This window comes from Astatotilapia calliptera, chromosome 7, assembly GCF_900246225.1.
Source record: "Astatotilapia calliptera chromosome 7, fAstCal1.2, whole genome shotgun sequence".
Taxonomy (NCBI): Eukaryota; Metazoa; Chordata; class Actinopteri; order Cichliformes; family Cichlidae; genus Astatotilapia; species Astatotilapia calliptera.
In genome coordinates, this window is record NC_039308.1 from 36185269 (window position 1) to 36199489 (window position 14221).

A 14221-nucleotide genomic window follows, 5' to 3' on the forward strand; every position below is an offset into this window, starting at 1 on the left:
TGTCAATGTATAGAAGTTAAATTACACATTTAATGTCAAAATTAAAAAAAAATACTTCTGTAGTAAATCTGTCCATCTGTCAGCATGACTCTTCAATTGTAAGAAATGTATAAAAAGACAGAAAACATGCCGTCAGCTCGTTGTGCAGACTCTCCTGTCCCGTTCTAAAACTGAAAATCTTTGTTTATTAGTGGAATATGTTAATATGAATCCCACATTTCTATTGTAGTTAGTGAAAAACAGGAACTTTGTGTAATTTAATTGTTCACTTGTTTTTTATTTACTTTAGTGTAGCATGAACAGCCATGAGGGAGGTCTTTATGAGTCGGAAAACTTATGAAAATACAGTTTTACATACAGAATTACATAATTTATACACTGTGTGCTTCTTTAGAATAATACAGGGTATTTACCTTACAATATAAAGCACCTTGAGGTGACTGACCTGTACTGAACCCAGATTCAGCTGATACAAAAACTGCCTCAATAACAGTTTAAGTTACACAACAAACTGCCCGTTTGTCTACCCGTTTACATATTTACATATTTAATTCAGCAAGTGTTCCCTGTACTAGGATCCCATCTGTGAGGTTCAAAAGTATACACATGGATAATAAATAAGATGTAAAGCTGTGCAACTTCATGATTTTGAAAAAAAAAAGAAAGAAACCACAAGAATCGGAAACGTAAAACAAGCATCATCAGCAGAAAACCGCACGCGGTGAACACGAGCAAAGAAAAGAAGAAGCAGCGGGAGAAATGTCCACGCAGCAGATTTTCTTTTTGTGTGTGCTGGTCGCAGAGGCGAGTAAAGAGCGAGGGATCACGGAGATAATCACTGAGCAGAAGCGTTGATCCTTTAATATTTTCACAGGCACGTCGCCCAAGGAGGCTGTCAGCAAATCAGATGAAACACTGGCACACCTCGCATCACAACAAGGAGGACACACGCGCAGTCACGAGCTATTCACTGCATGCAGACAAAGACACACAACACCTTTGAGGAACGACGACAAATATATTCAGCGCTGTTCTCCTCTGAAATGTTGAAACAAAGATAAACTGTCCCTTTAATGCGTTTTCGAAGCTAATTATTAGATAAGTCATCCTTTTCCCAGACCTTCAGCTCAGTTCACTGCACAAACACACTCAGAGTTATTATTTGTACCCAACAGGCCAAGAGGCGTGTTCTCACATCATGTTATTACCATGTTCTCATCTCACAACCTTGTTTCTTCTTTAGTTTTCATGCTGCACCAAACTAATAAAGGTAATAAATCACAGACTTAAGAGTTGCTCTTTTAAATGCTAGAAAAGTAAATCTAATATATATAATCCTTTTATTTTTATGTATTTATTTGTATTTAAGGTGGACTTTTAATTCACAAACCAGAAAAATCTGGGACTGTGTGGATTTTCCCAGTTTGGTGTAGTCGGTAGCTTTCGGTACTCCTCCTACCCACTTGTGATTCTGCACTGAGTTATAACGAAGGTTGCAGCCTTCACCACATCACCAACCAACCACTTAAGTGTATGGTTAGGATTAGGGTGTTTTAGCCAAGAACAAAATATGCATAGTTTCAGAAACTAGAAAATCTCATCTTTAAAGTGATAAATATAAACACACCCTGACCCTAAACAGCTAAGTTTTTAGGGTCAGTAAATGTGGTAAGAGATCAAAATCAAGGCACTTCTTTGTTCACTGTTTCCGAACAAATCCCATTTCCAAGGTAAGTGGATTAATCCCGGTCCTGTCTGGATTCTGATAGGATTTAACCTGCTGATTTTTTTTTGTTCATCAGGACTTCCAGGGCTTAATTTTTAAGCTTTAGTGTATCTCACAGCAGGATGTAAGAGGACATCTTTGGCTCGCTGCGATCCTGCCTTCTGTTCTTCTGTCCTTTTGTAACTCGGGTTCATCTGAAGGTAAAATGAAGCACCAGCAGTTTGAGTTTAGCAAATTAAGGTAGGCTTCCTGTAAGAAATTTCCATACTTGAATTTCCAAGTGTTTTCTTGCTGCAGTGGAGTCTGAGAGACAGAGTTTGAAAACGACTCTCAGAAACGTATTTTTTGTCCCGTGTCACGGGAAATTGAAAAGCTGGCCTGGCTCAATGGAAGGATCCATACTATCATGTTTTGTCTTTATGTCTTTATGTAATGTTTTAATACTAGATGTACTGGACTTTACTGTAAGTTATGTTATATGGAATTTTCTGAATGTATTCTGTGGACAGTGGTAATTAGAAAATGTTGCTCGTCTACACTTGTTGTTGTTGTTGTTGTTTCTTAAAAGTGATGCAAATTGCTGTTGCATTCTGTATTATTGTTTTGACCCCTTTGCAAAGGCAAATTAAAACCTCACAAAGACAACATGTTTATGTGTAGATCATTTGTTTTAAATTTCTATAACACCACAGAGGTACAGTCTGAATGGATGCACCCCATAAGGCTAACTGCATATTGAGCCACAAGGTAATTATTAGGGGTGCAACGATATTCGTATCGATATTGAACCGTTCGATACAGTGCTTTCGGTTCGGTACGCATATGTATCGAACAATACAACATTTGTAATTTATTTTATCAACTTTCCTTCTGACGATGGGTGTGAGGCTCCTGAAGCGTAAAGGTCGAGTCATGGACAGACATAATAGTAAAAGAACAGGGTCGATCTGTTTGGATTTTGGTGCGCATGCTGAAGGTAGCGAGCATGACTAAGTAAACAGTATGTGGATGTGCCATGCAATGCTCAATTAATGGGGTGGGAACGGTAGTGTGTTCAGCGGTAGTTGAGCTCGTTAACTGATGTTGGCCGTTCTAGCCCATGGCACGGGCCGATCGGCGGTAGCCTGCGTTAACGGAGATTGCTGTGTTGTGGCGTTAAGGTCATTTCGACGGATTAACACTGAAAGCACTAGTGGGAACACACACGAATATGACTGCACACTTTACAGCCGACATCATCCTAGTGTCAAAGACAAAAACAACAAGCATGCTACTAACTTTAGCCCGAGTCATTTAGACAGCTGTTAGCACATGATTCTCCTTATGCTGCTGAGAATATAGCCCAGAAGAAGCGGATAGTATAGCTTTTATTTTGGAAAGAGACATTTCTCTGTAATAAACTCTCTTTTCCAAAGATGCATGATTCCTCAATCAGATACAGGGCTTGCAATATCGCTAGCCTGACGTCCTGGGGCTAGCGATTTTTTCAGTCGGGCTACCAAAATCTATCTCTTCCCTGCCCGTCGGGCTATTGTAGGAAAAATATATGTCAATGCTTTTGCATTCTTTCAGAAATGTAGCTGGGTAATTATGTCATTGGCATCGGTGAGCCACTGTCAATATGTGACATATTGAAGTCGCGTTTGAATTTGCGCTTGTTTTTTTGCTTTCACTTTGCAATCGTGCGAACTGTGTATAGAGAGCGACAGCACTGATCTGTGAGTGATGATAATTTCAAATTCAAATTCAAATTCAAATTTTATTTGTCACGTACACAGTCATACACAGTACGATATGTAGTGAAATGCTTGGACAACTGCTCGTGACCTAAAGAAAACAAAAAAGGAAAAGGCTATGAATAAGATAGGAAATAAATATGAAAAATTAAAAAGGGTAAATTTAACTAGGACCAATTCCTCTGACATCGTCTTATCAATCGTTAGCTTACTATGCAAACATGACAAGTGAAATCTCCCGCAGCAAGCTTAAACATGTGAGAGGTTGATCGCGCAGAGAATCGCTGAGCTTATGTGAGTACGTCTGTAAAAGCAGCAGGATTTATATTTGACTACGATGACCTGGATGACTGAGAACCTTCACAGACAGATATATATTTTAGTTATGCTGAGCCAAATAAGACAGGTCAGGGTGAAGAAGTGACAGCCAAAGAAAAGCTTACCACAAAACGGAGAAGTTATGACAAATCAGACTATAAGGCAAAAAGAAAGTGCAGCTTTATGGTTTCATGGACAAAAGAATTTCTGTGGCTGCAATATGACGAGCTAAATAACCAGGGCTGCACATAAGTGGTCCGCAGGTGCGCATTCGCTGTCAAAATAAAAAACATGCACAAGGGTTAGGGTTAAATTTAAAAACTGTACTTTTGAGTTAAAATATATATTTATAATTTTAATAAATGACAAATTAAAAAGGCATGAACATTTTTTTTGTATCGAAAAAATATCGAACCGTGACACCAAAGTATCGAACCGAACCGAACCGTGAATTTTGTGTATCGTTGCACCCCTAGTAATTATGTGTAACTATTTAATCTTTCATAGCTTGCATATGTTCCTCAGAAGTACAAAAGGCATATTTATGCTGTTTCTTATATCAGCGCAGAGCTGCAGAGAATAGTGCTTCCATGTCACAGATCTGGGATTTGAATCTTACTGGTTGGCTTTCTCCAGGTTCCTCCCATGTGGCACCTGTCATTTAGGTTAATTGATTAAATTACCTAAATGACAGGTTAAAAGATTTTAATTAGGTTAAAGATTCTAAATTGACTGTAGGTGGTCAGTGAGACTAGACAGCAAATGAAACTTTTAAGTGCTCTGTGCTGCGTTAAGGTGCAACATTGTAGCAAGGCTTTCAAAGCTGGTACACGGGCACAAATCCTTGCCATCAAGGATATGATCGCAGTATCTTAGAGGGTACCTCTCCAGCAGAAGGTGTTTTATTTTGAAAAATATATTTTCCTAAGAGTCTATTGTGGGCTTTGTCCACCTACTTTTATATTAGAATCATGTTGGAAGGGGTTCATAGAATGTGTTCTCATCCCAAGGTGGCAAATACCTGAATTCTGAAAGTTTCTTGTTTTGTTTAAATATGATAACAAAAGTTTGTTGTTTTACTTTTTTACTTTATCTGTGAGGACGTTGAACTGGTCTCAGAATTACCGTTAGGTCATTGCATTGACTTCAAAGGGAATCTCACTGTATAACTGAGATACCTGCAGTTTTTCTTTAGAACAGGTTGGCAGAGAGAGGGACAATTAAATAATCCTGTCTTTGAAACTCTGTGGCACATTGCACCCCTGTAGCACAACAGTTTCTTACTTTCATTCTTTGATCGACAATACATGCTAAGCTAGGCTAATTAGCTGCTGACTGTAAATTTACTGTTCATCAGTGGGGGATACCAAGATGACAGGTTGGCATGTTGTGTATAATTTAAAGGTTAAAAACGTGCCAAAGGAAAGTGACCAACAAAATAAAACTGGAACTGACTACAAAATCTAACATATATCCATGTGTCTAGAGACAGAGGGCGCAAAACAGAAAGGAAAGGTAAAAATTAAAAATGTGTTCCAAAGAGATCACAACCTGTTTATGAGAGTTGTGACCTCTTCTCTTACCTTCTCAATTGATTTGGTTGATTTGGAGTGGTCATCCATGCTGATTCGATTTAGTTTAAAAAAAACATGTAAAAAGGCCAACGTGAATCTTACCAAGCTCTAAGCCAAAAGAGGTCCACTGACAACTTCAATCCATACCTTCTAACACACCATGTTTTTATGGGTGTTTGCAATGTAATTTGCCTCCATATTCCATGCAAACATACAGTAACATTTCTGAAATAAGTTACATTACTTCGATGAGGTAACCAAACCAGTTATATTACATCATTTTATCTTAACGCTCCATCCATACTTGTAGAGCTGAGCCCTGAGCAGAAATGCAGTGTAAGGCCACACACACAGCGAGGCATCATTCAGAGAAATCAGACGTGATAATCCCTGACCTTTCACGTCAGATTTTCTCTGATGGCTCCATTTGATAAAAACTTTACAAAGGCAAAGTTAATCAAATCTTCATGGATTAGAATGATTAAAGTTTAATCATGTGACCCATTAAAACGTCATATACCTCAAAGAGAAAAGAGGATAAAAAAAACATGAAAGGATTAAAGGGAAAACCTTGTCAAAGCCAGTGGCTTTGCAACACAGTGGGGAAACACTGTATGTCACCCTTAACCAAAACTTTAATAGACTAAAACCAACAAACTTTATACATCAAAGGTAACAAGTCTAAATTTTTTCATTTTGTTTCTGTTGACACCAAAATCAGGTGGAGATTTTCGCTTCATAAAAGTACAAGTCTTATCAAATATTTCACAACATGTGGAAATGGAAGGAAAACTGCTTCACTAAAGGCTAAAAAAGCCAGATTTCGTTCAGCTTACATGTTGCAACAGTTTTCTGTTTTCTGCCCTTTCACCACTCAAACTGAATGTGTGAACCGACTGAGTGTCCATTTATCTGGCAACAGATTCGACTCAGGCAGCTGAGTCTGTGTCAAGTGTCTGTGAGAATCGCACATTACAGCCACATCTCTGCAGGATGCTGCAGAGCAGATACACAGCCTTCAAAAATAAAAATGCTCCGCCAGGCTTACAACAACAGTCGGTTAAATGCAATTAAATGCAATCGGGAAATACAGTATGTATGACATACAAAACCTGCACTGATTTATATTTTGGAATTTTGCTATTATTATTGTTATTGTTGTTGTTGTTGGTATCGTTACTACTAGTAATAATAATAATGTTACAACATTTATTGTTGAAACTTGAACATTGTTTTCTTTTACTTAATCCAGATAAATGTATACTCATTCACCTTGGTAGTAAAAATTATTAAAAAATGTCAAATTAACGGTCATTTTTAGTTTTACTACCTGGTTAATAATTTTTTACAACATTATTTTGATGGTTGTATTAAGTTTTAAATGATTTTAATAGTGGGTTCAAAAGCTGTTTAAGAAAGTAGGCACCATGAGTGGCAACGTTTCCAGTTCTTGTTCAGTCACCAAAATTGAGTCCTTTTAAGGAAAGATTGTGCTTAAAATGCAAAATGCTACCCCAAGAGTATACCTGTGACACTGCATCTCTGAAGCTGTTTTTCCATTCTCTGCACATCTTTCAGTCAGATGCAGAGTATTTAGTCCGCATGGGGTCTTTTAGTTTGAAATTTAAATAGCTGTTCTATGCCATTCTTGTATCTGACTTCATGGTTTCTTTATCTGCTCCATGCAGCTTGATGGGTTTGCATTAAGAGATGGATACAGCACTATCTGTGTTGCAAGGAACCACTTCTGGGACACTTCTGAAATCCACATCTTGCGGGATCTCATGGATCAGAAAACATGATATTCCTAAAGCAAGAGCGGTGAAAATTCTCACTCCTGCTGTAACACATGTATCCTGGGATGATGATAAAGGACCTTGTGGAGCCAACTTCAGCAAAACACCAGCATTTGATGTCCTGGTAATGAGGATGGGCTCAGTTGATTGGTAATAAAATCTTCATTACAGACTACTATATAATTCGTAATCAAATGATCACATTTGGCATTTTTCCTTCTTTATAACTTCATTTCAGTTATATTTTATTTGTTTTGTACTTATAAGTTTTGTCTGTTCTGACAAAGCTATTGTAAGTTTTTATTCATATTTGTGTAATTCTTAAAAGTTGAGTTGTGAATGTGGCTTTCTGTGTCACTGTGTGCGTTTATGAAAGAGCAGTTTAGCTGAGAGTCAATACATGTACTTTGAAATGCAAAGTACATGTGATTATCCCTCTGAAGGTCGACGCTTCGGCTGCACGGAGCCCCCGCTGGGAACGAACGCGGGAACACTTCACCAGTTCGACTCAAAGTGGTGTTTAACCGCGGAGAGCGTGAGCTAACACGAGCTGTAATCTGAGTGATGAAGTGGACGGCGTATGGACTCGTATAATTGGATGATGTGGAGTGTACGGACCATCAGCGGCTGACAGACTCCCTGCAGACCGCGGAGAAGCTGCTCCCTCTCAGCCCGGAGACGTGTTATTAAATTCACATATATTCATTACATCACATTTCATTTTAAAATGAGACATCCAGGACTGGGAGGAAATGAACAAGAATTACTACCTGACAGAGTGATGACTGTAGGAAAAGTATAACTCACCGCTAAGTAAAAACTGCTGGTGCAGCACCTAACCATAAAAGGACTGGAAATCTAAACCAGTCCACTTAACTGTGATAATACAAACATTTGAAATATGCATCATGTATTATACATGTTTACAATCAACACATTATGCCAAAAATATTGCAACGCAACAAGATAAATGAAATCAACTTAGTCTCAAAAGTTCTTTAAGCCAATGAACAGTTATCAGTGAGCCAGTCGATCAATAGATCTAAAATCATGTGTTTGGAGGGCATCATTGTTCCATCAGTTACCTGGGAGCACACGGAGCTCTGCGTCCGTCCCCGTCCTGGTGCTGCTGGGGTTATCAGCCAGACAGCGGTATGTAGCCGAGTCCGGGGGCTGGACTCGGCTGACCTGCAGCGAACCTGATGGCAGCACAGCGAGACGGGAGTCAGGTTCAAAGGTCAGTGGCAAGTCCTCTCGGTTCTTCTGCCAGCGGATGACAGGTGTTGGGTCACCTGAAACCTCGCAGCGGAGCAGGGCAGTATCGCCGAGGTACGATGAGACGGACTCAGTGGGGACGACCACTTTGAGTGGACCTGTTGGGAAATGAGTTTTGTGAGTAAGAAAAGTATTGACAACAAGTCATTTAGTGTAAATATATACACACAATGGGTTTTGTTGAAAACTGTGTGTGAGAGTATTCAGTTTTCTCTGCATGGAATTATCTCTTAGGCTCACCCAGAAGAAAACAAAAGATAGAGAAAATAATCAGCAGCTTCAGGTTTTGTACACTTCAAATCAGAACTGTGTAAGCAGATACTACAAGGGGAAAAGCTCCCCTGAACTGTGTACACTGCAATAAATCACTTTGTTCTTTCGTATAATGTATCTAACTTCCATCATCTTGGATTTTAGTTTTTGCTGCTTCAGTGACCTTGGACTACTGACGATGAACCAGTACTCTGGTTAGAGTGCCTATCCAACTCCTAGCAGCTCTCCAGATCAGTAGAAGAACTACTCCACCAGCTGCAATCAAACATGGTGGTCTTCAGACATTCAACTGCTGGACCGGAGAGGATCTCCACAGAAATAACTAACAAGCAAGCCAGAAAGCACAAGACACAAAGCACCACTAACTGGCTAGAATACAGAGACCACAAATAAATCGATGAGGATGTCATAGTCACACAGGAAAAAAATATATAAATGCTTAAATGAGTTATTAAATATGCCTAAAAACTATCATTTGCAAACAGTGCAGTCCAATACTTTTAATGCTGTCTTTGTGGGAGAGAATATAAATAGCAAGCCGCTCTAGGTCATTTGGCACCGAGTCAGCATAAAGAAATTAAAAAGCAGTTGCAGCAACCCAGGTCACCTTTATGGATTATGCTGCAGTGCAAAGTTTCATCCTATGGTACATGCTTAAGTTCAGATAATCTAGAAGTATAGGGATGGCCACTTCTATTATGTTACATTTGTACTTTGATTATTAAGAATGTGCAGTGTGGTTTCAAGACTATGATTGGAAACAGTGTAAAGATAGCAAAGAACCACTGTGGCTGGAAGTAGAGATTAAGTAGTTAACTTCCAATGAGTGACTGTCGCTCCAGCACCACCACTGCATGTCATTAACGTCGTTCTTCCTGTTCAACAGGAGTTCGTCCTTCCCACTATTGCCTGTGTCTCTCTCTCTAGTATTGTACTTTGCTTTCAATATAAAGCATCCTGAGCTCCTGGTTGTCGTTAATTAGTGTTCTATAAAGTTCAATCAAACTGAATCAAGCAGGTCTTGTTTGGTCAGTTTGTGGTTTTTAATCACCTACATTGTCAAAGTAACCAGATGAAAAGCCTGTGTAGTCTAAATGCGACATGAAAACATTACCGTTAATACCCACAGCCTCTGCGTGAGAAACAAAAGACACAAGCAGCAGAGGTGAAGAAGAAGGGAGCTGACAGCAAAGGTTTCTCAGGTCAACAGGGAGAAAATAATAAAGACAAAGATGGAGCAGAAGAAGCAGCGAAACTCAGCGGGTGAAAATGTGAAAAACTCCAGAGAGAGTTAGACTGGGACCAGCGGGAGGACAGATGAAAGTCAGACAAGAGACAGAGAGACAGGGACAGCGCGGCCAACCAACGTAGGGCCTGCTGTGTTCAGGACCCACACAGTTTCCCGTCTGATCAGATTCCCTTCAACAACAAACAGCCTGTAGCAACAGAAACACAGGAATGTTCTGACTGCCGGCCTCGCTCGGCTCTTGCAGGGCATTTTATTATCTGAAGCTCTAGTGCAGTTGTGTTTTAATTTCAACATGGCTGCAGGGAGCTCTGAGTAGATTAAGAAGAAGGTGCAGGAATGTCAGGAATTCAATGAAGAGCAGTGTTGTTTTCCTCTCTATTCTCTCTGAGAATGTAAAGCAGATTAATTGATTAAATGAGAATCTGAGCTTTTTGACATACAGTTCATTCAGGTCTTCGCGTGGGCTCGTTTTTTTTCTCCTCTTCAAAGACACAGCTGTGAATATTGTATTCCTGACATATTCCACTTTATTCATCCACTTTAGTACTTGTGTGCAACATCTCTGCTGGTTCCATGTCAACAAGTCTCCAAGGGAAGTCAGTATTCGAGGCAAAAGGTAGGAAATATTGTGATTATGATAAGATTAGACACCTACATAAATCTCAGAGGGGAAGAGGTTTGGTCATCCATGCACTGTGACAAAATAAACAAGCAAGGCAGGTCTCAACAACCACATGCTGCCTGAGCAGAGGTGTACATCCACCTGGATTTATAGTGTCTTTATGATGTAAACTCTGATATATTTAAGCTATATTTACACCACAAAGCCGTTTACAAAACCCTCACTAAGAGCGGACTAATATCCAGCATTCAAATTAGCTCTTTTTTTCTGTTTCATAAATTAAGTAGGAAAATTTGTCTTTATTTATCCCGTCGATGTTGGGACCAGTGGAGCAGCTGTGCTTGGTTACCAGTACAGGTGTGAGCTAGTACACTGGTCAAGGGTGACATGAATTTTAAGCTAACATTGGTGCAGGAAGTAAACCATGCAAGAACGGGAAGAATATACAAGCAGAAGGATGATCAGCGTTTGAACTCTTTAGAAAATCGCTTCAATTGGTAACACAGTACAAACAGAAAACGGCTGTTACATCATGATAGAGTCCGTTTTCCACGTGTGTGCACACATGTGTACACCTGTAATACGTGCAGGTTTGGGTTAGAGAGACAATCAAGGTTATCAGAGGATAAAAAGAACTACCAACACAAGCTGCAGTCCAAAATGGTAGAGCTGGAATACCTCTGAGGAAACCCACGGAGATGCAGCTGAATAGCAAGCACCATGACAATAGGGACACAGCAGGTGAGCTAGCTTGTAGGGGAAGAGAAGAAAGGAAGTGCCTGGGCTTGTTATTAGCAGCAACTGAAATGTCAAAATAAGAGCAAGTGGACTGCTGAGTAATAAATTAGTGGCTCAGGATGTCATTCTCTCAGATGGGTATTATCTGCATCCAAATATATCTGGGCCTGTCTGAGTAAATTCACTACTGATATTAAGATTTGTATATGTTGTTTTTGTTATTTACTCTTAATTCTTTTAGTTTGTGATCACACAAAATGTATAAAACTAATGAAATTAGCATAGCAGTGTCTCTATAATCAGTTTTAAATGTATCGTTTGATGGCTAACAAGGCCTAGTTCAGGGCCTAGTTTTTTAAGTCAGTTTTCTGGCATCCAAACTGCTGAGCTTCCAACATACATATATACATTCAACCATTTACTGTCCTTAATTTCTCAAAATGTGATGTCTTGTAGGTGCATTTTAACAAGTTTAAAATAACATTTTGGAGAAAGATCACCTGCTTCATGTAGAAAAAGTTTGATAGACAAGCAATGTTTATTTTCTTGAGTTTTAAGCAAGTTTCGAAAATCCCAGGAGTCCTACATTTCTGTCAGCATACAAATACTCTGAAATATTTTCATCTGGAAAAGTGAGAAAACGCAGTTTGGGGTCTGATTTTCTTGCGGTTTGTGTTTTTGTTTCATGCTGGTTTGAATCGGTTTATGCTTCCTCCATTTTACCTCGACACACAAACAGCTGGGAAACCTGAACTCGGAAACAAACGTCAGCTTTCTTCTCTTTCTGTTCTGAGACATTAAAGAAGCTCCAGTTTGACTCTCGCATCGTCAGACGAGCCGCCGCTGGATACAGGGTTTCACAGCGGCGGGGACTTGAGCGGCTGTGACATCACGCATATCGGAGACGACGGTAACACTGATGTGAATTTGGAGTGTGCATCTTACATAAGTTCTGCTGCTGTCTTCTCCTGTATGGATCACTATGCTGCCTGCAGCTGGAAGAAATGGCACACACACACAGATTTTTGTTTTTGTTACTTGCTAGGACTCATTCCTGGAGGCCTAACCAACCCTGCTACCTGTCTAACCCAAACATTAAAGCAACATATAAGATGGAAAACAGTATTTTCTATTGCACTGTTTGGTCAAAGGTTAATGCTGAGCATTAAAAAATCCTGAGCCCTCATCAGGTGACTTTTGCATTTTTATTCATTTTGCTTATTTAGCCACAACTACAATAGAATAATGTACAAGTAGGACTCGTGGGAACAGTATGAAGATTTAAGCTGACAAGCAAGCCTTTGGCTTTTTTCATTGCCAGGACATATGAATATAATTTCACAAAATAAATACTGCTGTCAATCTAATTCTAGACGTAAAACACAATGATGCTGTGCACATAAAGCACAATAAAAAGGAGATTCAAGGATTCATTTACAGGGTAAAATTCAGCCTACTCCACAGCCTGTGTGGACATCTGGACTGATTAGAATAGGAGTGTTTTCTCTTCCACCAGACACTCATGAGACGACCGTGGCTGAAAAGATGTCTGTCCAGACAGAGCTTCATATTTAATCAGCTGTTGTGCCGGCTGACTGCAGTTTACGCTGGCTGGAGAATCAGTCATCCATTTTAAACCTAATAGGCAAAATTATGATTTGGGACATGTTTTGCTGCATAGCTGTTATATTCATGAACAAGGCCAACAAGTGGAGGTTTCTAAGATGCAGCTGTGTAAACTTTAAGGTCTGTTATGTGTGAGGCATTTAACTCCACTCATTAAATATGTGGCCCAGGGGGATAAAACTGGCCTGTCAGATCAGCATGACTGGATGGGTTTGAAAGGACTGAAAAGGGAAGAGAAGTTAACACTAACTCCAAATTTACCAATAAGATTTTCTCCTACCTTGTAACTGACTGATGCAAATGACCTCTTCTGTTCAAATAAAGATGTGTGAATTGATTTGTCATGTATAATCATGGTTAATTAGCCGACAAATATAAATTTAATCAACTGAAATTTACAGGATGATGAGTACACTGAACGTATTTTTTGCTTTAGAAGTTTACTATTACAAATCTATGAGTAAGTCTCCATGCTTAATTGTTAATACTTGATTTCTCTAATTCAATGGAAAAGTGCAAAAACTTAAAGGATCATTAAAGTTCAGGTCATGTCACTCGTCCTCCTTCAGTACTTTGCACTCTAAAAAAATATTAGATTAACGTGCTCTTCTTAAGTTCACATTAATAAATGTTCTTAAGGCAGCTGTTTTAAATTTTATATTGTTCAACCCTTTTCTTGGCATTTTCTAGAAACTGAAATCCGATGAGCAGATTTTTTTGGTATTCCATGAGACACTGTGTCTGTTTTCATTGGATGGGATCTGAGAACATCCTGTTTGAATTTAATAAAACTGAGCCTCATTTATCAAAAGTGAGGAGCATCAAAGGAGATCTTCAGTCAGAGATGAAATTCTGATCACAAAGAATGAAACAACAAAAGAAAATGAAGGAAAGCAGCAGGACGGAAATTCTGAGAGGACGAGAAATAGATCAGTCCGTCGAGACTGAGGAATGATGGGGAGGACAGAACATGGAGGAGAACAGAAACACTTAAAAGAAAAGAATAAACTTTGACCCTGAACTCAGCATTAAAGTACTTAAACTTCCTGTCTTTGGAAATAAACCACTGACATACACAAACACACAGTGTTAAATAAACATTTTAAAATATATATATGTACTAACAAATACATTTTTATGGTGGTGGCTGCTGTCTCCTGCTGTTTTCATCCTCATTACACAAATAGATCAAAATGACTCAGACTAATAATAACATGCAAATCACAGCAAACAGGCGAGGGCAGCGGAGGGATTTTGCGGGACGTTCCTGCTTCAAGTCTTTGCCTTG

The 14221-nt window shown here is 39.2% G+C and overlaps 1 protein-coding gene across 1 annotated transcript in view; it reads right to left on the bottom strand.

Annotated features, from left to right (window-relative positions):
• dcc (DCC netrin 1 receptor) overlaps positions 1 to 14221 on the bottom strand; it is a 246414-nt gene that overhangs the window by 225712 nt on the left and 6481 nt on the right. Inside the window, exon 3 of the mRNA XM_026172224.1 lies at positions 8236 to 8523. Coding sequence (XP_026028009.1) covers positions 8236 to 8523 — 288 coding nt within the window. The remainder of the gene's footprint in view (positions 1 to 8235; positions 8524 to 14221) is intronic.